Consider the following 25,647-nt stretch of genomic DNA (forward strand, 5'->3'; position numbering starts at 1 on the left):
AAAGAATATTCAGATTTAAAATTTTAGTAGCTGTTACTACAGGATTAAAATATGGTTTAAAATATGGTTGTATTTTTCCCATAATGCATGAGTGCATCTCTTTTCCCCTTAGCCTTGTCATTACTGGGTATTAATCTTCTTTGCTATTTTCATAGGTAGAAGTGTTTTATTTAAATTTGCATCTCTTTCATTACTGAAATGAACTTTTTAAAATTACTGATCCTTTGTTTTTTATTGATTGATTTACTTGTTCTTATCTGTTGTTCATTTTCCTATTGCTGATTGCTTTATTTTTTGTTTTATTGTTTAAAAATTTATTTCATTTATTTATTTTTGGCTGTGTTGGGTCTTTGTTGCTTCGCGCTGCTTTCTTTAGCTGCAGCGAGCAGGGGCTACTCTTCATTGCGGTGCGCAGGCTTCTCATTTGCGGTGGCTTCTCTTGTTGCAGAGCTCAGGCTCTAGGTGCATGGGCTCAGTAGTTGTGGCTCGCAGGCTCTAGAGCACAGGCTCAGTAGTTGTGGCGCACAGGCTTAGTTGCTCCACAGCATTTGGGATCTTCCCAGACCAGGGGTCAAACCCATGTCCCCTGCATTGGCAGGCGGATTCTTAACCACTGTGCCACCAGGGAAGCCCATACTTTTTGTTTTATTTTTTATTATGGAGCTCACATAAAAAATCCTGAGGGTAGGAACTTTGTCTTATTTACCATTCTGTCCCCACACCAGCATACTAGTCACTGAAAGTTGGCTGAATTAATGGATGTTATCTCTTTGGCTGCCGAACATGTTGACATCTCCACCATATACAGTTGACCCTTGAAATTACCGGTTTGAACTGCATAGGCCCTCTTATATGCAGGTTTTTTTCAGTAAATGCACACTGCAGTACTTCACGATCCAAGGTTGGTTGAATCCGAGGATGCAGAACTGCAGATACAGAGGACTTACTGCAGGTTATGTGTGGAGCCTCCACATTGTTCAAAGGTCAACTGTAGAGGTTTTAAATTTTAATGAATTCAAACCTGACAGTGCTTTCATTGTTGGATTCTAGGATATGAGTTATGCTTAGATATATTCTCTTCCATTTCTTTTCTGGGTTTTGGTGTTTATAAATTTATTCCAGAACTTTTCTTTTTGGCGTATGGTAGAGATCTGAGTCTTCCCTTCCCTTCTGTCTCCAACCCCTGTATGATTGATGTATTTATACATGATTCCTTATACTTGACTTTTATTTTTCCCTTCCCTTCTTCACAGACTTTCTGGTTTTCTTTTAGGCTACCTTATTGTTTGAGAATTTTATATCCTTCCAATTAAGTTGAAGTATAAAAATACATTTCTCAAGTCCTTTTACCTTTTCTTCTTAAGTAGTACCTTGAGTGTAGGGGGCTGAAACACGTGGTGGGCTCTCAGTAAATAGTTTATTATATTTTAAGTGCTTTATTCATATTGAATATTAGCTGTGTGTTTCAGTTTTATGACCTGAAAATTAAGTAAATCAAATTGAGTTTACAAATAGTCTGTGTCACAGATTCTACTCTTATTATACAGTAAGGAAAAACACCTTCTTAGATCAAGATAGATTTTATTACACAACTTTATTGAGGTATAGTTGACATGTAATAATTGAGTAATGTGATATATTTTGATCTGTGTGTACATCTTTGAAACCATCACCACATTCAAGAATGAACATACCCATCATTCCCCTATATTTGTAATCCATCCTTCCCTGCCACCCTCATTTCTTCATCACCTCTCCCATACACAGGCAACCACTGTTCTGGTTTCTATAACCATAGGTTACATTTTGTAGAATTTTTATGTAAATGAAGTCATAAGGTATGTACTCTTTTATTTTTGTCTACTCTACTTAATTTGAGATTTATCCATTTTTGTTGGTCAGTACTTCATTCTTTTTATTATTGAGTATTGTTCCATTATTTGGATATGCCAACATTTGTTTATCATTCACTTGTTGATGAACATATTTGGATGATTTCTAGTATTTGGGTATTACAAATTAAGCTGCTGTGAACATTTTACGTGTAAGTCTTTGTGTGGGCATAGCTTTGTTTCTCTTGGGCAAATACCTAAGCATGGAACTGGTCATATGATAGGTGTATGTCTAACTTTTAAAAATACTGACAGTTTTGCAAAGAGGTTGTCTCATTTTACATTCCTGTTACATGTCTTTGATCCATACCCTCACCAACACTTGGCAAGGCAAGTGTTTTTAATTTTAGCCATTCTTCTGGGTGTACACTGGTATCTCATTGTGGTTTTAATTTGAATTTTCCTAATGACTACTCATGTTGAGCATCTTTTCATGTGATTATTTGCCATCTCTATGTCGTCTTTGGTGAAGTGTCTGTTCACATCATTTACCTGTTTTAGGTTGTTTTCTTTTTATTGAGTTTTGAGAGTTCTTTATATAATTAGTCCTGAAATCAGGTAGTGTTGGTCTTTTAGCTTTGTTCTTTTTCAGAGTTGCTTTGGCTTTTCTGAGTCCTTTGAATTTTCATATGAATTTTAAAATCAGCATGCCAGTTTCAAACTGGTTGGTATTTTCATTGGGATTGTTGACTCTGTAAACCACTTTGGGGAGATCTAACATCTTAACAATATTGAATCTTCTGATCTGTGAACACTGTATCTCTCTTCACTTACTTAGGACTTCTTTCATTTCTCTCAGCATTGTTGTTCTTAGTATACATGGGTTCTGCACATTTTTTTGGTCAAATTTACCCCTAAATGTTTCATAATTTTGATATATAATACAGTAATTGTAAATGTTATGATTTTTAAATTTCAATTTCTGATTGTTCATTGCTAGCATACAGAAATACAGTATTTTTGTATATCGATCTTTTGTTCTATGACTTTGCTAAACTCACATATTGGTAGCATTTTTATAGATTCCATAGGATTTTTAAATAGATGATTTGGTATTTGCAAATAAAGAGCTTTACTTTTCCCTTTTCAGTTTTTAATTTTTCTTGTCTTCTTGGAATGGCTAGGACTTCTGGTATAATGTTGAATGGTAGTGGTGAGAGTAGATACTCTTGCTTTGTTTCTGACCTTAGGGAAAGGATTTATCCCTTAACCACTAAGCTTTTTGTAGATGCCCTTTATCCAGATTGAGGAAGCTCTCTATTCTTAGCTTACTGAGAGTTTAAAAATTTTTTTTTAGTGTACAAGAGGATTCATTTTATTTTATTTCTATTAAAAATTTTTTTCAAATTTCTTATACAATCTTTAGAGGTTACACTCCATTTACAGTTATTATAGAATATTGGCTATATTCTCCGTGTTGTACAATACATCCTTGTGGCCTGTCTTTCACCCAGTAGTTTGTACCTCCCACCCGTATATCGCCCCCGCCCTCCCACCACTGGTAACTACTAGTCTGTTCTCTATATCTGTGAGTGTGTACCTCCTTTTTGTTATATTCACTAGATATATTTTTTAGATTCCATATATAAATGATATCATACAACATTTGTCTTTCTCTTTCTGACTTATTCACTTAGCATAATGCCTTCCAAGTCCATCCATGTTGCTGCAAATGGCAAAATTTCATTCCTTTTTATGGCCGAGCAGTATTTCATTGTATCTATATACCACATCTTTATCCATTCATCTGTTGATGGACACTTAGGTTGCTTCCATGTCTTAGCAATTGCAAATAATGCTGCTATTAATATTGAGAAGCATGTATCTTTTGGAATTAGTGTTTAAAGAGTGGAATTGCTGGGTCATCTGGTAATTCTATTTTTAGTTTTTTGAGAAACCTCATACTGTTTTCCACAGTGGCTGCACCAGTTTACATTCCCACCAACGGTGTAGGAGGGTTCCCTTTCCTCTACATCCTTACCAACATTTGTTATTAGTGTTCTTTTTGGTGATAGCCATTCTGACAGGTGTGAGGGGTATCTCATTGTGGCTTTAATTTGCATTTCCCAATGATAAGAGATGTTGAGCATCTTTTCATGTGCCTCTTGGCCATCTTCATTTCCTCTTTGGAAAACTAATCAGTTCTGCCCATTTTTTAATCGGGTTGGTTGTTTTTGATATCGAGTTTTATGAGCTTTTTATATATGTTGGATATTAATCCCTTATAGGTCATATCATTTGCAAATATTTACTCCCATTGAGTAGGTTGTCTTTTTGTTTTGTTGATGGTTTCCTTTGCTGTGCAAAAGCTTTTAAGTTTAATTAGGTTGCATTTGTTTATTTTTGCTTTTATTTCCTTTACTTTAGGAGACAGATCCCCCAAAAATATTGCTGCAATTTATGTCAAAGATTGTTCTGCCTATGTTTTCCTATAGGAGGTTTTTAGTATCTGGTCTTAAATTTAGGTCTTAAATCCATTTTGAGTTTATTTTTGTACATGGTGTTAGAGAATGTACTAATATTCACTCATTTACATATAGCTGTCCAGTTTTCCCAACACCACTTTTTGAAGAGATCATCTTTTCTCTGTTGTGTAGTCTTACCTCCTTTGTCATAGATTAATTGACCATAAGTGTGTAGATTTATTTCTGGGCTTTCTGTCCTGTTCCACTGATCTATGTGTCTGTTTTTGTCACAGTACCATACTGTTTTGAGTACTGTAGCTTGTAGTATAGTCTGAAGTCAGGGGGTATAATTCCTCCCACTCTGTTTTTCTTTCTCAAGATTGTTTTGGCTGTTGGAGGTCTTTTCTGTTTTGATACAAATTTAAAATTTGTTTTTCTAGTTCTGTGAAAAATGCCATTGTTAATTTGATAGGGATTGCATTGAATCTGTAGATTGCCTTGGATAGTAAGGTCATTTTAACATTATTGATTCTTCCAATCCAAAACATGATATATCTTTCCATCTGTGTTTGTTGTCTTCAGTTTCTTTCATTAGGGTCTAATAGTTGTTTGGAGTACAGGTCTTTTGCCTCTTTAGGTAAGTTTATTCCTAGGTATTTTATTCTTTTTGATGTGATGCAAAATGATGTTTCTTTCATTTCTTTCTGGTAGTTTGTTGTTAGTGTATAGAAATGCAACAGATTACTGTATATTAATTTTGTATCCTGCAACTTTACCAAATTCATTGATGAGCTCTAGTAGTTTTCTGGTGGCATCCTTAGAATTTTCTATGTATAGTGTCATGTCATCTGCAAACAGTGACAGTTTTACTTCTTCCTTTCTAATTTGATTCCTTTTATTTCTCGTCTGATTGCTGTGGCTAAGACTTCCAAACTATGTTGAATAAAAGTGGCAAGAGTGGGCATCCTTGTCTTGTTCCTGATCTTGGAGGGAATGCTTTCAGTTTTTCACTATTGAGTATGATGCTAGCTGTGGGTTTGTCATATATGACCTTTATTGTGTTGAGGTAAGTTCCCTCTATATCCACAACCTCTGGAGAGTTTTTTATCATAAATGTATGTTGGTTTTTTTCAGAAGTGTTTTCTGTATCTATTGAGATGATCCTATGGTTTTTATTCTTCAATTTGTTAATGTGGTATATCCCATTGATTGGTTTGTGGATATTGAAAAATCCTTGCATCCCTGGGATAAATCCCACTTGATCATGGTGTATGATCCTTTTAATGTGTTGTTGGATTCAATTTGCTATTATTTTGTTGAGGATTTTTGCATCTATGTTCATCAGTGATATTGGCCTGTAATTTTTTTTGTTATATCTTTGTCTGATTTTGGTATCAGGGTGTTGCTGGCCTCATAGAACGAGATTAGAAATGTTCCTTCCTCTATAATTTTTTGGAATAATTTTAGAAGGTTAGATGTTAACTCTTCTCTAAAAATTTAGTAGAATTCACCAGTGAAGCCATCTGGTCCTGGACTTTTGTTTGTTGGGAGTTTTAAAGTTATTGATTCAAAATCAATACTGGTAATTGGTCTGTTCATGTTTTCTATTTCTTCCTGGTTAATTCTTGGGAGATTACACCTTTCTAAGAATTTGTCCATTTCTTACAGATTGTCCATTTTATTGGTATATAGTTGTTCATAGTAGTCTCTTATGATCCTTTGTATTTCTGTGGTATCGGTTGTAACTTCTCCTTTTTTCATTTCTGATTTTATTGATTTGGGCCCTGTCCCCTTTTATCTTGATGAGTCTGGCTAAAGGTTTATCAATTTTGTTTATCTTTTCAAAGAACCAACTTTTAGTTTTATTGATCTTTATTATTTTTTTAGTCTCCATTTCATTTATTTCTGCTCTGATCTTCATGATTTCTTTCATTCTACTAACTTTGGGTTTTGTTTGTTCTTTCTCTGGTTGCTTTAGGTGTAAGTTTAGGTTGTTTATTTGAGATTTTTCTTGTTTCCTGAGGTTAGCTTGTATCACTATAAATTTCCCTCTTAGAACTGGTTTTGCTGTGTCCCATAGGTTTTGGATCATTGTGTTTTCAGTTTCATTTTCATTTTCACTTGTCTCTAGGTATTTTTGATTTCCTCTTTGATTTCTTCAGTGGTGCATTGACTGTTTAATAGCATATTGTTTGTGTTTTTTGCATTTTTTTTCCTTGTAGTTGATTTCTGGTCTCATAGCATTGTGGTCAGAAAAGATGCTTAATATGATTTCAGTTTTCTTAAATTTACCAAGGCTTGTTTTGTGGCCTAGCATGTGATCTGTCCTGGAGAATGTTCCATGTGCACTTGAAAAGAATGTTTATTCTGCTGTTTTTGGATGGAATGCTCTATATATTTATCAGTTAAGTCGTTTTGTCTAATGTGTCATTTAAGGTCTCTGTTTCCTTATTGATTTTCTCTCTGATGACTTATCCGTTGATGTAAGTGGGGTGTTAAGTCCCCTACTATTATTATATTATTGTTGATTTCTCCTTTTATGTATGTTAATATTTGCCTTATATATTTAAGTGCTTCTATGTTGGGTGCATATATATTTACAGTTGTTATATCTTCTTCCTGGATTGATCCTTTGGTCATTATGTAATGTCCTTCTTGGTCTTCTGTAACAATGTTTATTTTAAAGTCTGTTTTGTCTGATATAAGTATTGCTACTCTGGCTTTCTTTTGGTTTCCATTTGGGTAGAATTCCTTTTTTCCATTCACTCATTCTGTGTGTGTCTTTAGTTCTGAAGTGAGTGTTTTGTAGGTAGCGTATATAGGGTATTGTTTTTGCATCCATTCAGCCACTCTGTGTCTTTTGGTTGGAGCATTTAGTCTGTTTACGTTTAAGGTAATTATTGATATGTATATTCTATTTGCCATTTTGTTAATTGTTTTAGATTCGGTTTTTTAGGTCTTTTTTCCCTTCTTTTGTTCTCTTGTGATTTGATGACTGTCTTTAGTGTTACGTTTGAATTCCTTTTTCTTTTTTGTGTGTATATCTATTATAGATACTTGGTTTGTGGTTACCATGAGGTTTGTATAGCAGTGTATATGCATTCTAAAAACCCTGCATTTGTACTCTCCTCCCCTTACAATTAGTGTTTTTGATATCACATTTTACGTCTTATTTTTTTGCGTATCTCTTAACTGCTTATTGTGGACATAGTGATTTTACTACTTTTTGTTTTTTAGCCTCCCTACTAGGATTGTGTGTGTGTATGATTTCCTACTTTTACTGTATGCTTGCCTTTACTGGTGAGCTTTTTCATTTTCATAACTTTCTTTCTAGTTGTGGCCTTTTATTTTTCACCTAGAGAAGTTCCCTTAACATTTGTTGTAAAGCTGGTTTGTTGTAAAGCTTAGCTTTTGCTTGTCTGTAAAGCTTTTGATTTCTCCAAATCTGAATGAGAGCCTTGCTGGGTAGAATATTCTTGGTTGTAGGTTTTTCCCTTTCATTACTTTAAATATATTGTGCCACTCCCCTCTGGCCTGTAGAGTTGCTGCTGAAAAATCAGCTGGTATGAGATTTTTAAAAATCAGGAATGGATGCTGATTTTGTCAAATGCTCTTCCTGCATTTATTTAGATGATTTTCTTTTCTGAGAAAACATTTTTTAAATTATATTTTTTGAATGTTCAACAAACCTAGCATTTTCTGGCACAAATCTTACTTGGTCATTATCCTTTTAATATATTGTTGGATCTGTTTTGTCAGTTTACATTTACGTTCATGAGGATGTCATTTTGTAACTTTCTTGTACTAGTTTTGTCTGGTTTTGGTGTCAGGATGATGATGACCTTATAGAATGAGTTGGGAAGTGTCCTCTTCAGTTTTCTGGATGAATTTGTGTAGAATTGATACTAATTCTTCCTTAAATGTTTGGTAGTATTCGCCAATGAACTCTCTGGTTCTAGAATATTCTTTGTGGGAAGGTTTTTTTATCAGATACATTCATAATGTTGTGCATCCATCACTACCATCCATCTCCATAGCTCTTTTCATTTTGCAGTTTGCCATCACTCTTGAAAGTTTTTTTCTGGGTTGCTAGGTCAATAGGACATTTTTCCTTCAGTGCATTAATGTGGAAATTTTTCTGTCTCTGTATGTGTGTGTCTGTCTGCCTCTCTTTTGGTGACAGCTGTAATTGGTAACAGTATAATTCACACAATTCACCCACTTAAGGTGCAAATTCAGTAGTTTTTATATATTTACAGAGTTGTGCACCCATTACCATAGTCAATTTGAGAACATTTTCACTGTCCCCTCAACACATTAGCAGTCATTCCCCATTTCCTCTTAACCATGGTGTTCAACTTTAGAAATTCAATTTGAGTGTGCTATCTTGTATCACTAGTTACTATGTTTAGCCTTCTAGCTTCTGACCATATGGAATGTAATTAAAGTAACTTTTAATGTCTGTCTACTAATTTTATCATCATTATCTTTTCTGGACTGGTCTTAATTGACTGACTTTTCATTATGGATGATATTTTCCTGTTTCTTTGCATACCTAGTAATTTTTAATTGGGTGCCAGATATTGTGAATTTTACCTTATTGAGTGATGTGTGAACCTGGGTGATGTGTGAACCTAGGGGTTGTTACCTTTACTCCTTTTGGGTGTTTTTTTCCTCTGGCTCAGGCAATTTCTCACATACATATGGTGATCAGTACTCAGTTGACAACTTGAGGGGAACCTCAAATCTCCAGACCTTTCTGTTCATCTCTCTCCTCTCTGGTACTCTGCCTTTGTAAATTCTAGTCATCCTGGCTTCCCTGGACATTCTCTCTGTGTCCTGAACTTGCGGGAGATCAGTGTTCTTTCCCTGGAATCCCCTCCCTGTGCTGCTGTTGGCCTGTCTTGTTTGTTTTTCATCCTTCAGGGATCACTCTCCTGTGCCTATTGGATCAATCTCCTGATTGATCTCTGATATTTGTTGATTCATGTATATTGTCTGGTTTTATACTTGTTCAGGTGGGATAGTAAATTTGGTCCCTGTTATTCCATTTTGATTAGAAGTCTCTAGACTGCTTTTTCAGCCAATAGAAAATCAGTTTTCAAAGACTTACATTTTCATTACATCCATTTGTTTCATTCTCTCTCTAACCTGCACTATTAAAAATATTATGGGGAGGGCTTCCCTGGTGGTGCAGTGGTTGAGAGTCTGCCTGCCGATGCAGGGGACACAGGTTCGTGCCCCAGTCCGGGAAGATCCCATATGCTGTGGAATGGCTGGGCCCGTGAGCCATGGCTGCTGAGCCTGCACGTCTGGAGCCTGTGCTCCGCAATGGGAGAGGCCACAACAGTGAGAGGCCAACATACCGCAAAAAAAAAAAAAAAAAAAAAAAATATTATGGGGAAAATTCTTAGGTGAATTTAGAAACAATTGTCATCTTACCAGGAACTGCCAAAGTACAGATTTAATACTGCATTGAAAGAAATTATTGTTTCTAGTTACAACTCTTACCTCTTGAATCCTATGTCTGTTACTGTTTGATTATGTATAGTTATGACTTAATATCTGAAATGCTTCTGGGCAGGTGTTTTTCCTTTTAATTATACAGTACAGATTTGTCTAATTACATGATTATTGATGAAATTATTACTTTGGTACTCTTGGTTTTAAAAGTTTGCTAAGCTGAGAATATCTCACGTATCTTCTGTTTTTAGGCAAAATTCTTGTTTTCTGGAGTATAGATTATGAATAGCCTCTGAGATACTAGATTTGATTTTTTTTTTGCATAAGTCCAAATGATTCATGTTGAAATATTGGACTTATCATTACTATAAATTGTTCATGCTTTTTCTTGTCATAGCTGAGGCTAATTTAAAGGATAAAGTCTTAACTATTGTATTCTTAAAAATAACATTGGAATCTAAATATTGATATATTGCCTTAAATGGGTTTTTTTTTTTTTTAGTCTGCCAAGTGGAGAGTTTATAACTTAATCATAGCAGTGAATTGTTCTAGAATCGGTAAGGTTTCTACTATTGACCCCTTTCTCACAATTTTTTGTGTGATAAGTTATTACTCAATATGGGACTTCCCTGGTGGCGCAGTGGTTAAGAATCCACCTGCAAATGCAGGGTATATGGGTTGAGCCCAGGTCCAGGAAGATCCCACATGCTGCGGAGCAACTAAGCCTGTGCGCCACAACTACTGAGCCTGTGCTCTAGAGCCCGCAAGCCACAACTACTGAAGCCCCCTCTCCACAACTGCTGAAGCCTATGCTCCTACAGCCCGTGCTCCGCAACAAGAGAAGCCACCACAATGAGAAGCCCGCACAGCACAATGAAGAGTAGCCCCCACTCGCCACAACTTGAGAAAGCCCATGTGCAGCAACGAAGACCCAACACAGCCAAAAATAAATAAATAAATTTATTTAAAAAAAATTATTACTCAATAAAATATCTAAAATGTTACTTAATCCAGGGACCAAACTGTAGAGAACACTATATAATTTTTTAACATCTTTATTGTAGTATAATTGCTTTACAATGGTGTGTCAGTTTCTGCTGTTTAACAAAGTGAATCAGCTATACATATACATATATCCCCATATCTCCTTCCTCTTGCATCTCCCTCCCATCCTCCCTATCCCACCCCTCTAGGTGGATGCAAAGCACCAAGCTGATCTACCTGTGCTATGCAGCTCCTTCCCACTAGCTATCTATTTTACATTTGGTATAGAACACTATATAATTCTTACCCCATTTTTTTCTTCTTTTACAGGAAAAGTGAGAAGCTTAAGCTCATCTTTGTGGTCACTAACTCACTTGACAGCTTTGTATCTAAGTGACAATTCCCTGTCCCGCATTCCTTCAGACATTGCCAAGCTTCACAATCTGGTGTATCTGGACCTGTCCTCTAATAAAATCCGGAGTTTACCGGCAGAACTCGGAAACATGGTATCACTCAGGTATACAGATTCAACTTAGTACATAGCTATATACCCCCTAAAAGAATATATTATTATATTGTTAGGAAACACCACTTTGTTGGGAAACGACATTGTCAATTTAATGGTATTTGAACACAATTAAACATGACTATGTTCTTCAGGTAAAGTTTTCTGGGAAAATTGAATGTCAGCTAATAAATAAGTCATTTAGATCCATTGCCTAAAATTTACTTTACTGCTGTTTTGTGTAATATACTTTATTTTTGAAACAAAATTTTTGGACAAAGTGGGGCAAACAAATAGAAGGCACTTGTATTATCCCATATATTCACTCACCTGTGACAGACAGTTGAGATGCTTTTCCCCCACTAAATTCTGGGGCCCTATACCATCCTTAATATGGGATCCAGGAAGCCATTGACAATTAATGATCCCATTTTGGCCATCCCAGGGCTTGTATGCATGACAGTAACAAAGCCAGGACTTGAAAGAAGCTAGAATTAGTGATTGAATATGGGGACCTATAGTGTGGGCTATAGGAGGTTGATAGGATGTGGAGTCACACAGAGTTCAGGTTAGAAACCTGACTCAGTCATTTACAAGTTGTGTGATTTGGGGCAAGCTTCTTACAACCTTGCAGAGTGTTTCTTCATCCATGAAGTTGCTATGATAATGACCCAACTAAGGATGAGATTAGAGGTATTTGAGATAATGACTAAGAAACTACTAGCAACACTGCTTGGTACATATTGTATTAGTAAATGGTAATTGCTGTAACCTCTGTTTTATAAGATAGATGAGATCTACCCAGATTGAATATAAAGCTAATTTCCAGCTATTATGTTAATCCCAATAGAAAATCTTGCCCCATTTCATATTACCTCCCCCCCCCTTTTTTTTTAAAATTCCACTGGCTTTTCTGCTGCCTTCTATCATTTGCTGCATAGTAAAAAGGAATAAGGACCTTGTGAGAGTTTCTTTACCTCTATTGCTTCCATTCCAGCCCTTTGACATTTTTTAGGCTTAATTATTGAGTGTATACCATGACTATTTTTAATCCCCTGAACCAAATTTACTTAAAGGACCTCCTTTCCTGTGTGATATATTTGGAAATAAACAGGAACCAAGTATTCAGAGTGAGTTTTTCTTATTCAGTTTATGGCCTCACCAACCTCTGGTTTACTCAGTGGTAACCAAGCTTCATTTAAATTCCAAGAACCAAGGGCTATAGAAGTATCAGTAGTTCACATTCACATGTAAACACTGACAAATAAAACTTATCATAGGGGCTTCCCTGGTGGCGCAGTGGTTGAGGGTCCGCCTGCTGATGCGGGGGACACGGGTTCGTGCCCCGGTCTGGGAGGGTCCCACATGCCGCGGAGCGGCTGGGCCCGTGAGCCATGGCCGCTGGGCCTGCGTGTCCGGAGCCTGTGCTCCGCAACGGGAGAGGCCACAGCAGTGAGAGGCCCACGTACCAAAAAAAAAAAAACTTATCATAGGACATTGCCAATATCTTAATATTGGGTCTTTCTTTTTTTCCTACTGAAGATTCCTTTCATAGTTATATTTTCTATACAAAACAAATCATTAAAATAATCAGTAGTTATTAATATAGCTGCCATTATTTCTAAAGTAAAACTTTAGTATTATTAATCATAAACATATTGTGCAACTACCATAAACTATTTTGATTTGGTACTATATGATCATTTAAATTTTCTTTTAACAATTCACATGTTAGGCTGCTTTATCATTTCCACTTTCTTAAACATGTGTATTAGACCTCCATGTATGCTAGACCAGTTCTGCTCTCAGGGTGGTATCTGGACTGTGCCATTTTCAAAGTGTGTCACCAGCCTGCAGTGAGATACACAGCAAGTGTCTTTTGAATCCAATACCCTTAAAAAAATTGGGGCTTATATTTTGTTGGTCTTTTTTTTTCTCATCACATTTTTATAGTAATTGATTTTTTTCCTATGTTTTACAAATGTATTGGTCTGTGGCAGTTTGGGGTTTTTTTGTTGTGTCTTTTTGTTTGTTTTTTTAACCACATATGATTTAAGAAGCACTATACTAGACATTGGCATATAATACTAAATTTTGTATTCTTAGGAACTTACATCTTATATTCCTAGAAATTATATTGTTGATTTTAGCTGTTAGTTAAAGGTTAATATATCTTCTGACTTCCTGGAATTTTTACATCAACAGGGAACTCCATTTAAATAACAACCTGTTACGAGTTCTACCTTTTGAGCTGGGAAAACTGTTTCAGTTGCAGACTTTAGGCCTGAAAGGTATGACTTCCCATATTTGTGCTTCTTGTGGTTTGTATGTATGTCTTTTGAGTCTAAAGAAGCCATTAAAGGGAATCCTTTTGCCAGGGATTTGCAGGTTCACTCTTCCCCAGAGTTCATCATTTTGTTAGATACAGTCCAATGGTTTTCTTTCTTTTTCACCTATAGATTGTCTGCTAGTCTTCTTATTATTTTTTGCTCCTAGCCCAGCCTTGCTTTTCTAGCCTTTCTTTTAGTCACCTCTATGTTTTGGTGATACATTCCTGACGTCAGACTTTATTTCATCATCCTGTAAAACAGCTTTTTTTGTTTGTTTGTTTTATGTTCAAATCTCAAAAAATGGAGATTCTCACAAAATGCAGAAAGCAAGTAGAAAATTTTGATCTGTTTGGATCCTCTAATAAAGACCAGTATTTAAGCATTTCTTTAAAACTCAAAAATAAAATTGATTTATAAGGACTTTACTAATATTTTAGAACTCGGAGACATAATTAACCTAGTAAGAACTATTGGGAAATATTTTTTTAAACCAGCAAGGTTAAAAGTCCCATTTTAATAATATGTCAAAACCTATAAATTTTTTTATCACATTGTGGTTCTTCACCAGTCTTGTAGATGTATCCAGCTTACTCTATAATTGATTCCTTAAAAAAGATCACAGGGGGACTTCCCTGGCAGTCCAGTGGTTATGACTCTGCCCTTTGCTGCAGGGGGCATGGATTTGATCCCTGGTGGGGGAACTAAGATCCCACACCCACATGTGGTGTGGCCCCCCAAAAAAATCACATGATGAAGTCTTCAGGAAGTGTACTTTTATTTCTTAAAAATACAGTTATAAAGTGAGGTTTTATTTCTGTAAATCCATTTCATATTATAAAAGTAATGGTATTGTTCACAAAAACAAATGGAAATTGCAAACAATACATTTACAAATATATGTAAAACCATGTTCAACAAACATCAGCTTTATAAATCATTCTTTGGAAAGTTTTTGTCTGTATGGGCTACACTGGCTGAGGCCTCTTAAAATGGAAGTCAGGGAAATGTGAGCTGCAAATGCCTTTTCTGTTGTATCTCCCTATGATAAGTCTAATTTATTCTTATTTTCCTATTTTGAAATTTGAAAAACAAATATATAAAATGTGGCAAAGTGTAATTCATATACAGACTACCAGAATTAACAATTAATATTTTTTCACTTTTGTGTCCATTTTTTAATGCAAAAGAAATAGAACATTACAGAACATTAAGGCCCTCTTTGTTCCTCTTCTAGTCTCTTTTTCGTCCCAGAGGCAGCTACTGTTGTGTGTCCCTCTGGTTCAAGGTTTTGTAATCTTACAGTATATATTTTACAAACCTTAATCTGTATTCATTTCTCTAAGGATTTACAAACTTTATTTGAAGTTAGGGTCATTGCTCACAAATTTTCACACTGATTTAAGTAAACGCTGGGGCCAGGTAGGGAAGTCTTTATGGCACATTTGTTTTTGATTAGTCCTTGGTCTTCCACTTCAGAAAGATCCTTTACTGTTCAACATTTATGCCTTTATGTTTCTTTCTTGGAAGTATAGTTTCACCGAGATAGTTCGTTTATCTCAGCTATTCTGTTGGACATTGTTACATGTCTGTCTGCAATAGCAGTCTTTTCACTTGATTTCACCTTTTTAAGACAAATCCTATGTTATTTTCCTGACTTTGCAACTTACACTTTAATGCTGTGCTAGCTACTTCTTAAAACAGTTACATTTTCCTTGCTCTCTGAAAACTTCTTTAATGATTTCTCATGGCACCTGTTAATTATTTGGAAGACAAAATGTATCACTTAGTCAAAAATCATGTCTATTTGCTATTTTATCCATTTGTACAGAGCCGAAGTACTTCTGCCTCATGAATCAGTTCATATCATTTTCTTTAAAGTTGATTGCATAGGGCTAGCATGCGTCACTTTTTTTTTTTTTACATTTTTCCATGTTCTTCAAAATTGTTCTACTGTGAAAGATAGGACTAGAACCTTAGATAGTGTATTCTTTTTTTTATTTTGAGATAAGAGATTTATGTGAACCTGTAAGAAATAATTCAGGGAACAATCCATGTGCCTTTTACCAATTTCCCCCCAGTGATAACATCTTTCAAAACTATACTACATAGACTTGCCTGGTGGCACAGTGGTTAAGAATCCGCCTGCCAATGCAGGACACACAGGTTCAAGCCCTGGTCCGGGAAGATCCCACATGCTGAGGAGCGACTAAACCCGTGCGCCACAACTACTGAGCCTGCAGTCTAGAGCCCGCGAGCCACAACTACTGAGCCCACGCACCTAGAGCCTGTGCTCCGCAACAAGAGAAGCAACCGCAATGAGAGGCCCACACACCACAACAGAGTAGTCCCCGCTCGCTGCAACTACAGAAGGCCCCCGCGCAGTAACGAAGACCCACTGCAGCCAGAAAATAAAAAACAAAACAAAACAAAAACTGTAGTACAGCATCACAACCAGGATATTGACATTGATACAGTCAAGGTACAGAACAGTTCCATCACCAAAGGATCCCTCATGTTGCCCTTTGATAGGCACACTTGCTTTCCTCTTGCCCCAGTTCACTCCTGAACTTCTGACAACCACTGATATGTTATCTATTTCTATAATTTTGTTATTTAAAAAATAATATATAAATAGAATCATGCTGTGTGTAACCTTCTGAGATTGGGTTCCCCTCCTCATACCCAAGGTTAATTCTTCGGAGATTCACCCAGGTTGTGGGTGTTTGCTCCTTTATATTGTTGAGTAGTATTACTTGGTATGGATGTATCACAGGTTGTTTAATCATTGACCTATTTAAGGACATCTGGGTGGTTTCCAGTATTTTGCTGTTACAGATGAAGCTGCTGTTAACATTCTGTGTGCAGGTTATTGTGTGAATGTAAGTCTTCATTTCTCTAAGATAAATGCCCAGGAGTGCAGTTGCTGGGTCATAGGTTAATTTCATGGTCAGTTTTTTTTAAGAAACTGCCAGGTTGTTTTCCAGACTGCTGTACTATTTTACATTTTTACCAGTAATAAATGAGTGATCCAGTTTCTTTGCATCCTTATCAGTGTTTGGTATTGTCACTATTTGATTTTTTTAACATCTTTATGGAGTATAATTGCTTTACAATGGTGTGTTAGTTTCTGCTGTATAACAGAGTGAATCAGTTATACATATACGTATATCCGCATATCTCCTCCCTCTTGCACCTCCCTCCCATCGTCCCTATCCCACCCCTCTAGGTGGACAAAAAGCACCGAGCTGATCTCCCTGTGCTATGTGGCTGCTTCCCACTAGCTATCTGTTTTACATTTGGTAGTGTATATATGTCCATGCCACTCTATCCCTTTGTCCCAGCTTACCCTTCCACCTCCTAGTGTACTCAAGTCCATTTTCTACATCTGTGTCTTTATTCCTGTCCTGCCCCTAGGTTCTTCAGAACCATTTTTTCTTATTTTAGATTCCATATATACGTGTCAGCATATGGTATTTATTTTTCTCTTTCTGACTTACTTCACTCTATGTGACGGTCTCTAGGTCCATCCACCTCACCACAAATAACTCAATTTTGTTTCTTTTTATGGCTGAGTAATATTCCATTGTATGTATGTGCCACATTTTTATCCATTCATCTGTTGATGGACACTTAGGTTGCTTCCATGTCCTGGCTATTGTAAATAGAGCTACAATGAACATTGTGGTACATGACTCTTTGAATTATGGTTTTCTCAGGGTATATGCCCAGCAGTGGGATTGTTGGGTCGTATGGTAGTTCTATTTTTAGTTTTGTAAGGAACCTCCATACTGTTCTCCATAGTGGCTGTATCAATTTACATTCCCACCAACAGTGCAAGAGGGTTCGCTTTTCTCCACACCCTCTCCAGCATTGATTCTTTGTAGACTTTTTGATGATGGTCATTCTGACAGGTGTGAGATGATACCTCACTGTAGTTTTGATTTGCATTTCTGTAATGATTAGTGATGTTGAGCATCCTTCCATGTGTTTGTTGGCAATCTGTATATCTTCTTTGGAGAAATATCTGTTTAGGTCTTCTGCCCATTTTTGGATTGGGTTGTTTGTTTTTTTTGATATTGAGCTGCATGATCAGCTTGTATATTTTGGAGATTAATCCTTTGTCAGTTGCTTCATTTGCAAATATTTTCTCCCATTCTGAGGGTTGTCTTTTGGTCTTGTTTATGGTTTCCTTTGCTGTGCAAAAGCTTTTAAGTTTCATTAGGTTCCATTTGCTTATTTTTGTTTCCATTTCTCTAGGAGGTGGGCCGAAAAGGATATTGCTGTGATTTATGTCATAGAGTGTTCTCACTATGTTTTCCTCTAAGAGTTCTATAGTGTCTGGCCTTACATTTAGGGCTTTAATCCATTTTGAGTTTATTTTTATGTATGGTGTTAGGGAGTGTTCTAATTTCATTCTTTTACAAGTAGCTGTCCATTTTTCCCAGCACCACTTATTGAAGAGGCTGCCTTTTATCCATTGTATATTCTTGCCTCCTTTATCAAAGATAAGGTGACTGGGCTTCCCTGGTGGCGCAGTGGTTGAGAGTCTGCCTGCCGATGCAGGGGACGCGGGTTCGTGCCCGGTCTGGGAAGATCCCACATGCCACGGAGCGGCTAGGCCCATGAGCCGTGGCTGCCAAGCCTGCGTGTCCGGAGCCTGTGGTCCACCATGGGAGAGGCCACAACAGTAAGAGGCCCGCGTACCGCAAAAAAAAAAAAAAAAAAGATAAGGTGACCATATGTGCGTGGGTTTCTATCCTGTTCCATTGATTGATATTTCTATTTTTGTGCCAGTAACATACGCTCTTGATTACTGTAGCTTTGTAGTATAGTCTGAAGTCAGGGAGCCTGATTCCTCCAGCTCCGTTTTTCTTTCTCAAGATTGCTTTGGCTATTCGTGTTTTTTTGTGTTTCCATACAAATTGTGAAAAAAAATTTTTTTTTTGGCGGTACGCAGGCCTCTCACTGTTGTGGCCTCTCCTGTTGCAGAGCACAGGCTCCGGACGCGCAGGCTCAGCAGCCATGGCTCACGGGCCCAGCCGCTTCGCAGCACGTGTGATCCTCCTGGACTGGAGCACAAACCCGTGTCCCCTGCATTGGCAGGCGGACTCTCAACCACTGTGCCACCAGGGAAGCCCCAAATTGTGAAATTTTTTGTTCTAGTTCTATGAAAAATGCCATTGGTCATTTGATAGGGATTGCATTGAATCTGTAGGTTGCTTTGGGTAGTATAATCATTTTCACAATGTTGATTCTTCCAATCCAAGAACAAGGTATATCTCTCCATCTGCTTGTATCGTCTTTAATTTGTTTCATCAGTGTCTTATAGTTTTCTGCGTACAGGTCTTTTGCCTCCTTAGGTAGGTTTATTCCTAGGTATTTTATTGTTTTTGTTGCAATGGTAAATGGGAGTGTTTCCTTAATTTCTCTTTCAGATTTTTCATCATTAGTGTATAGGAATGCAAGAGATTTCTGTGCATTAATTTTGTATCCTGCTACTTTATCAGATTCATTGCTTAGCTCTAGTAGTTGTCTGGTAGCATCTTTAGGATTCTGTATGTATATTATCATGTCATCTGCAAACAGTGACAATTTTACTTCTTCTTTTCCAATTTGGATTCCTTTTATTTCCTTTTCTTCTCTGATTGCTGTGGCTAAAATTTCCAAAACTATGTTGAATAATAGGGGTGAGAGTGGGCAACCTTGTCTTGTTCCTGATCTTAGTGGAAATGGTTTCAGTTTTTCACCGTTGAGAGCAATGTTGGCTCTGGGTTTGTCATATATGGCCTTTCTTATGTTGAAGTAAGTTCCCTCTGTGCCTACTTTCTGGAGGGTTTTTATCATAAATGGGTATTGAATTTTGTCGAAAGCTTTTTCTGCATCTATTGAGATGATCGTGTGATTTTTCTCGTTCAATTTGTTAATATGGTTTATCACATTGATTGATTTGTGTATATTGAAGAATCCTTGCATTCCTGGGATAAACCCCACCTGATCATGGTGTATGATCCTTTTAATGTGCTGTTGGATTATGTTTGCTAGTAGTTTGTTGAGGATTTTTGCATCTATGTTCATCTGTAATATTGGCCTGTAGTTTTCTTCTTTTGTGACATCTTTGTCTGGTTTTGGTATCAGGGTGATAGTGGCCTCATAGAATGAGTTTGGGATCGTTCCTCCCTCCGCAAATGAGTTTGGGATTGTTTGGAAGAGTTTGAGAAGTATAGGTGTTAGCTCTTCTCTAAATGTTTGATAGAATTTGCCTGTGAAGCCATCTGGTCCTGGGCTTTTGTTTGTTGGAAGATTTTTTTTTTTAACTTCTTTATTTTTTTTTTGGGCCGCGTTGTGTCTTCGTTGCTGCGCACAGGCTTTCTCTAGTTGCAGTGAGCGGGGGCTACTCTTCGTTGCGGTGCGCGGGCTTCTCATTGCAGTGGCTTCTCTTTGTTGTGGAGCACGGGCTCTAGGCGCATGGACCTCAGTAGTTGTGGCGCACGGGCTTTCTTGCTCCGCGGCATATGGGATCTTCCCAGGTCAGGGCTCGAACCCGTGTCCCCTGCATTGGCAGGTGGGTTCTTAACCACTGCGCCACCAGGGAAGTCCTGTTGGAAGATTTTTAATCACAGTTTCAATTTCAGTGCTTGTGATTGGTCTGTTTGTATTTTCAGTTTCCTAGTTCAGTGTCAGAAGGTTGTGCTTTTCTAAGAATTTGTCCATTTCTTCCAGGTTGTCCATTTTATTGGCATATAGTTGCTTGTAGTAATCTCTCATGATCCTTTGTATTTCTGCAGTGTCAGCTGTTACTTCTCCGTTTTCATTTCTAATTCTATTGATTTGAGTCTTCTCGCTTTTTTTCTTGATGAGTCTAGCTAAAGGTTTATCAATTTTGTTTTATCTTCTCAAAGAACCAGCTTTTAGTTTTATTGATCTTTGCTATCGTTTCTTTCATTTCTTTTTCATTTATTTCTGATCTGATCTTTATGATTTCTTTCCTTCTGTTAACTTTGGGGGTTTTTTTTGGTGTTCTTCTCCTCTCTAATGCTTTAGGTGTAGGGTTAGTTTGTTTATTTGAGACATTTGTTGTTTCTTGAGGTAGGATTGTATTGCTGTAAACTTCCCTCTTAGAACTGCTTTTGCTGCATCCCATAGGTTTTGGGTCGTCGTGTTTTCATTGTCATTTGTTTCTAGGTATTTTTTGATTTCCTCTTTGATTTCTTCAGTGATCTCTTGGTTATTTAGTAGTGTATTGTTTAGCCTCATGTGTTTGTAGTTTTTACAGATTTTTTTCCTGTAATTGATATCTAGTCTCATAGCGTTGTAGCCGGAAAAGATACTTGATACTATTTCAATTTTCTTAAATTTACCAAGGCTTGATTTTGTATCATTCTACTTTGTTGAACCCAATTCTAGTTCTAGGAGTTGGTTTTTCTATTTTTTGTAGGTTTTTTAGTAATTAAAAAATTTTTTTCTATGTAGAAAATTAGTCACCTGCAAATAGGGAGAAGTTTATTTCTTTCCAATATGTATGCTTTTCTTTCCTTTTTCTTGCCTTATGGCACTGACCAGAACTTGCAGCTCTATGTTGAATAAGACTTGTGAGAGCAGAGATCCCCCCTTTTCCCCGACCTTAGAAAGTATTCTGTCTTCATTGTTCAGTATAATGTTAGCATGGGTATTTTGTAGATGCCCTATCAATTTGAGGATTTTTCCTTCTATCCTTCTTTTTCTGAGAGTTTTAAATCATGAATGGGTATTTAATTTTGTCAAATGTTTGTTCTCCATCAGTTGATATGTGATATATAATTTTTCTTCTTTAGCCTGATAATTAATTTTTGAATATTGAACCAGGCTTGCATTCCTAGAATAAAATCCGCTTGATCATGGTGTACAATTTGTTTATTGCTGGTAAGTGTATGCTAATATTTTAATGATTTTTGACTGTATTCATGAGAGATATTTGTCTGTAGTTTTGTTTTCTGTTTGTTTTATACTCACTTTGCCTGGTTTTGGTATCAAGGTGATATTAGCTTTATGAAATGAATTTGAAAGTGTTCCCTCATCTTCTGTTTTCCAGAAGAGATTCTGTAGAATTAGAGTTAATCCTTTTTTAAATGTTTAGTAGAATTTTTCAGTGCAACAGTCTGGGTTGATTTCTTTTCTGGTAGTTTTAAAATTATGAATTCATTTCCTTTACTAGGTGTAGTGCTATTAAATTATCTACTGGGTGAGTTGTGATGATTTGTGTTTTTCAGGGAAGTGGCCCATATCATCTGTGTTAAATTTATGTATGTAGAGTTGTTTATAGTATTCCCTTATCCTTCTGATTTCTGTAGGGTCTGTAGTGATACCCTTATTCCCTTTCGTTGTTGATATTAGTAATTTTTGTCTCTCTTTTTCTTTATCAGTCTTGGATAAAGGTTCGTCAGTTTTATTGATCTTGTCAAAGAAACAGCTTTAAAATTTTTTTCCTCCATTTTTCTGTTTTCAGTTTCACTGATTTCTGCTCTTTAGTATTTCTATGCTGCTTTTTCTTTGGGTTTATTTTACTCTTTTTCTCTCGGTTGTTAGGGTGGAAGCTTAGATTATTGAATTGGGACTTTTTTCTTCTGATGTATGCATTTAGTGCTGTAACTCTCCCTCTTGGCCCTGCTTTAGCTGTGTCCAGCAACAAATTTTATTTTCACTAGCTCAGTGCATTTTGAAATTTCCCTTCAGACTTCCTCTTTGACCCATGGATCAGTCAGAATTTTCCAAGTGTTTGCACATTTTCCTATTGTCTTTCAGTTACTGATTTTTAGTGTCATTCCATTGTGGTTGAAGAGTACATTCTACATAATTTCAGTTCTTTTAAATTTGTGGATGTTTGGTTTTATGGCCCAGGATATGATCTATCCTAGTATTTGTCCCTTGGGCATTGGGCAAGAGTTTTGTATTCTGCTGTTACTGTGTAGATGATGTATAAATAGTTAGATCCAATATATTTGTCTGATATCTATTAGATTGATGGTTTGTGGACTTTTGTCTGGTTCTGTCAATTTTTCAGAGAGGGGTGTTGACGTCTTCAGCTGTAATTGTAGACTTCTCTATTGTCCTTTCAGTTCCATCAGTTTTTGGATGGAATTGTTTTTGCTTAAAATATTTTGCAGTTTTGTTGTTTGATAGATACACATTCAGAATTGCTAATTCTTCTTGGGGGATTGGCCCTTTATCGTTACATAAGGCCACTCGCAGTGTGGTGATTTTCTCTGAAATCTACTTGATCTGATATTAATATAGTCACTCCTGCTTTCCTCTGACTAATGTTTGCATGATTTTTTTTCCATCCTTTTCCTTTCAACCTGCTTATATTGTTATATTTGAAGTGGGTTTCTTGTTGATAGCATATAGTTGGGTCATGTTTTTAAATCCACACTGCCAATTTTCTGTCTTTTAATTGGTCTATTTAGACCATTTACATTTACTATAATTGTTGATTTATTGGGGCTTACATCGGCCACTTTATTTTTTGTTTTCTGTTTGTTCTCCTTGCTTTTGTTTTTCTGTTTTCTTTTTCTTGCTTTCCTATGGGTTATTTGAGCATCTTTTTACATTTCCATTTTAATTTGTCTGTGATGTGTTTGAATTATCTTTTTCAGTGGTTGCTCTAGGTATTTCAGTATATAAACTTAATTTATCATAGTCTTCTGGTGTTACTACTTTACCAGTTTGAGTGACATATAAAAACCATAGCTCTTTTTATGACCTTTTATTTGCCTGTTCCCCCAGTTAACTGCCAAACAAGATTCAGAAAACTTGAGAAGGAAAGCCTATTATATTTGCCCCCCCTTTTATTAAACCATAATCTTTTTTTTTCCTTCCTGATATTCCAGGGTTCCTTCTATTATCATTTCCTTTCCATTTAGAGAACTTTCATTAATGGTTCTCTTAGGGGAGGGTCTGCTGGCAACAGAGTGTCTTAGTTCTCTGTCATCTGAAAATGTCTTTGTTTCTCCTTCATTCCCGAAGGATATTTTCGCTGGATATAGGATTCTGGGTTGACAGGTCTTTTCTTTCAGCACTTGAAAAATACCATGCCACTTTCTACTGGTTTGTGATGAGAAATTTGTGGTTATTCATATTGTTTTTCCCCTACAGATAAGGTTGTTTTTCTCTGGCTGCCTTCAAGATTTTTTTCTTTGTCTTTAGTTTTCAGAAGTCTAATTATGATGTTGCTTGGTATAGATTCCTTTGGGTTTGTCCTGTTTGAAGTTTTTGAATCTGTAGGTTTAGGTTTCTTGCCAAATTGGGGGAACTTTCACCATTTCTTTAGTACTTCCTCAGCCCTGTGCTCTTCTGCTTCCGTTGCTCTGAGGACATGAATGTTAAATTTTTTGTTGTAGTTCCACTGGTCCCTGAGGCTCTCTGTTCATTTATTTTTTTCAATCTGTTTCCTTTCTGTTGTTCAGATTGCATAATTGTAGTGTTATACCTTCCAGTTCGCTGATTCTTTCCTTTGACCCTCCATTCTGCTGTTGAACCCATCCAACTGAGTTTTTTATTTCATTTATCCTATTTTACAGTTTTAATATTTCCATTTGGTTTTTACATTTCATTTGTTTACCAAAACTTTGTTTACTGAGTCTTCTTATTTTTTTGTCATTTTATTTCAGGCATGTTTGTAATTTTTCATTGAAGCATTTTTATCATGCCTTCTCTGTTTTGCTCAGATCATTCTAATGTTTCTATAATCTCAGTATTGGAATCTATTATCTTTTTCATTCAGTTTGAAATTTTCCTGGTTCTTGGTATGATTAGTGATTTTCACTTGAAGCTGGACATATTCACATTATGTTATAAGACTCTGGCTCTTATTTAAACCTTTTTTGCTGGCTTTCTCTATCACTGCTGTGGCAGGGAAAATGGAGAACACCATCTCCTTACTGCCAGGGGAGGTAGGAGTTAAGATTCCACTTAGCCTTTGTTGACACCTGAGGGTCAGCTGGGTACAGGTGGCAGTTTTGGCTCCTTATGTGGTCTCCATAGTCACTGCATTGGGGTGACCTCATTACTGTTGGGAGATGGTAAAAGTCTTGACTCTACTCAGCCTCCTCTGACGTCATCTCCAGAAGGGAGGTGGAGGAGCACCTCATTACTGCGGGTTGGGGTGATAGTCCAGGCTTCCCTTCTTGGTCTCTGCAGACACCACAGGGCGGAGGAGGAGGTGCTTGTTACTGCCTGGAGGGGATAAAAGTCCCAGCTACCTTCTTGGCCTTCTCTGACCCTACCCTGCTAGGGGTGTTGGGGTACCTCCTTACTTCCTCATAAGGGTGTAAGTCTAAGCTCCCTGCTTGGTCTTTGCTGGCATGAGTAGAGAGGATGCCATGTATGTTTCTTTGGTGTTTAGCTGTAGTAGAGCTGTTACTATCTAAAAGTTTTGTTTTGTTAGGCTGCCCTTTCCTGGCCCTTTGGCGTTTGTTGGAATTTTTTTTCTGTACCCACAGGTGTTTCTGTGTTGCTGGCTTCTTAGCTCTGTGTCTGGGATATATGAGACAAATAGTAAACCCAAGGAATTCACCACTGTGTTGTTCCTCAGGTCCTGAAGTCTCTGAACATTCTGTCTTCTTACCACATTTCAGAGTCTTACATTTCTTTACACATAATTAATGGGATTTTAGTTGTATTCAGCAGGAGAAATAGGGAAAAGTATGTTTACTTCATCTTTCCAGAAACGACTTCTCTCATTCACTTTTGTTCCTTAGTTCTGAGACTCAGTATCATGTTTTAATTCCAGAATTGTATTGTACTTGTTAAGTTTACCCTATGTGTATTATTTTTCCAGGCAATGAAAAGTAGATTAAATTTAAAGGAATTCCAAAGAACAAGCAGATGTTGTGGGAAATATACCATTTGGCTTCATGCATTTATTAGAGAGTCAAAAATAGATGTTTGGGTTTGGGGATGGTTTTTAATTTTATAGAAAGATCTTAGAAGGGAGGATCACATAGTTATAAGTACTCAGCAGTTGCCTTTAAATATTTTTTGCACTAGAAAGTAGTAAAAATAACAGCAGTAATGTAGGTCTAGTTAGAATGGGA

At 36.7% G+C, this 25,647-nt stretch overlaps 1 protein-coding gene across 5 annotated transcripts in view; it reads left to right on the forward strand.

Annotated features, from left to right (window-relative positions):
- The window catches only part of CNOT6 (CCR4-NOT transcription complex subunit 6), a 66,846-nt gene that overhangs the window by 25,956 nt on the left and 15,243 nt on the right, over positions 1 to 25,647 (forward strand). For 3 of the 5 annotated variants that reach the window (XM_067732627.1, XM_067732626.1, XM_067732625.1), the window contains exons 3-4: positions 11,075 to 11,261; positions 13,455 to 13,540. The exons of 1 other annotated variant lie outside the window; for it this stretch is intronic. In XM_067732627.1, coding sequence (XP_067588728.1) covers positions 11,075 to 11,261; positions 13,455 to 13,540 — 273 coding nt within the window. Of the gene's footprint in view, positions 1 to 10,262; positions 10,318 to 11,074; positions 11,262 to 13,454; positions 13,541 to 25,647 lie in introns of all 5 variants that reach the window. One more of the 5 variants, XM_067732629.1, reaches the window with a different exon arrangement.

This window comes from Pseudorca crassidens, chromosome 3 (assembly GCF_039906515.1).
Source record: "Pseudorca crassidens isolate mPseCra1 chromosome 3, mPseCra1.hap1, whole genome shotgun sequence".
Taxonomy (NCBI): domain Eukaryota; kingdom Metazoa; phylum Chordata; class Mammalia; order Artiodactyla; family Delphinidae; genus Pseudorca; species Pseudorca crassidens.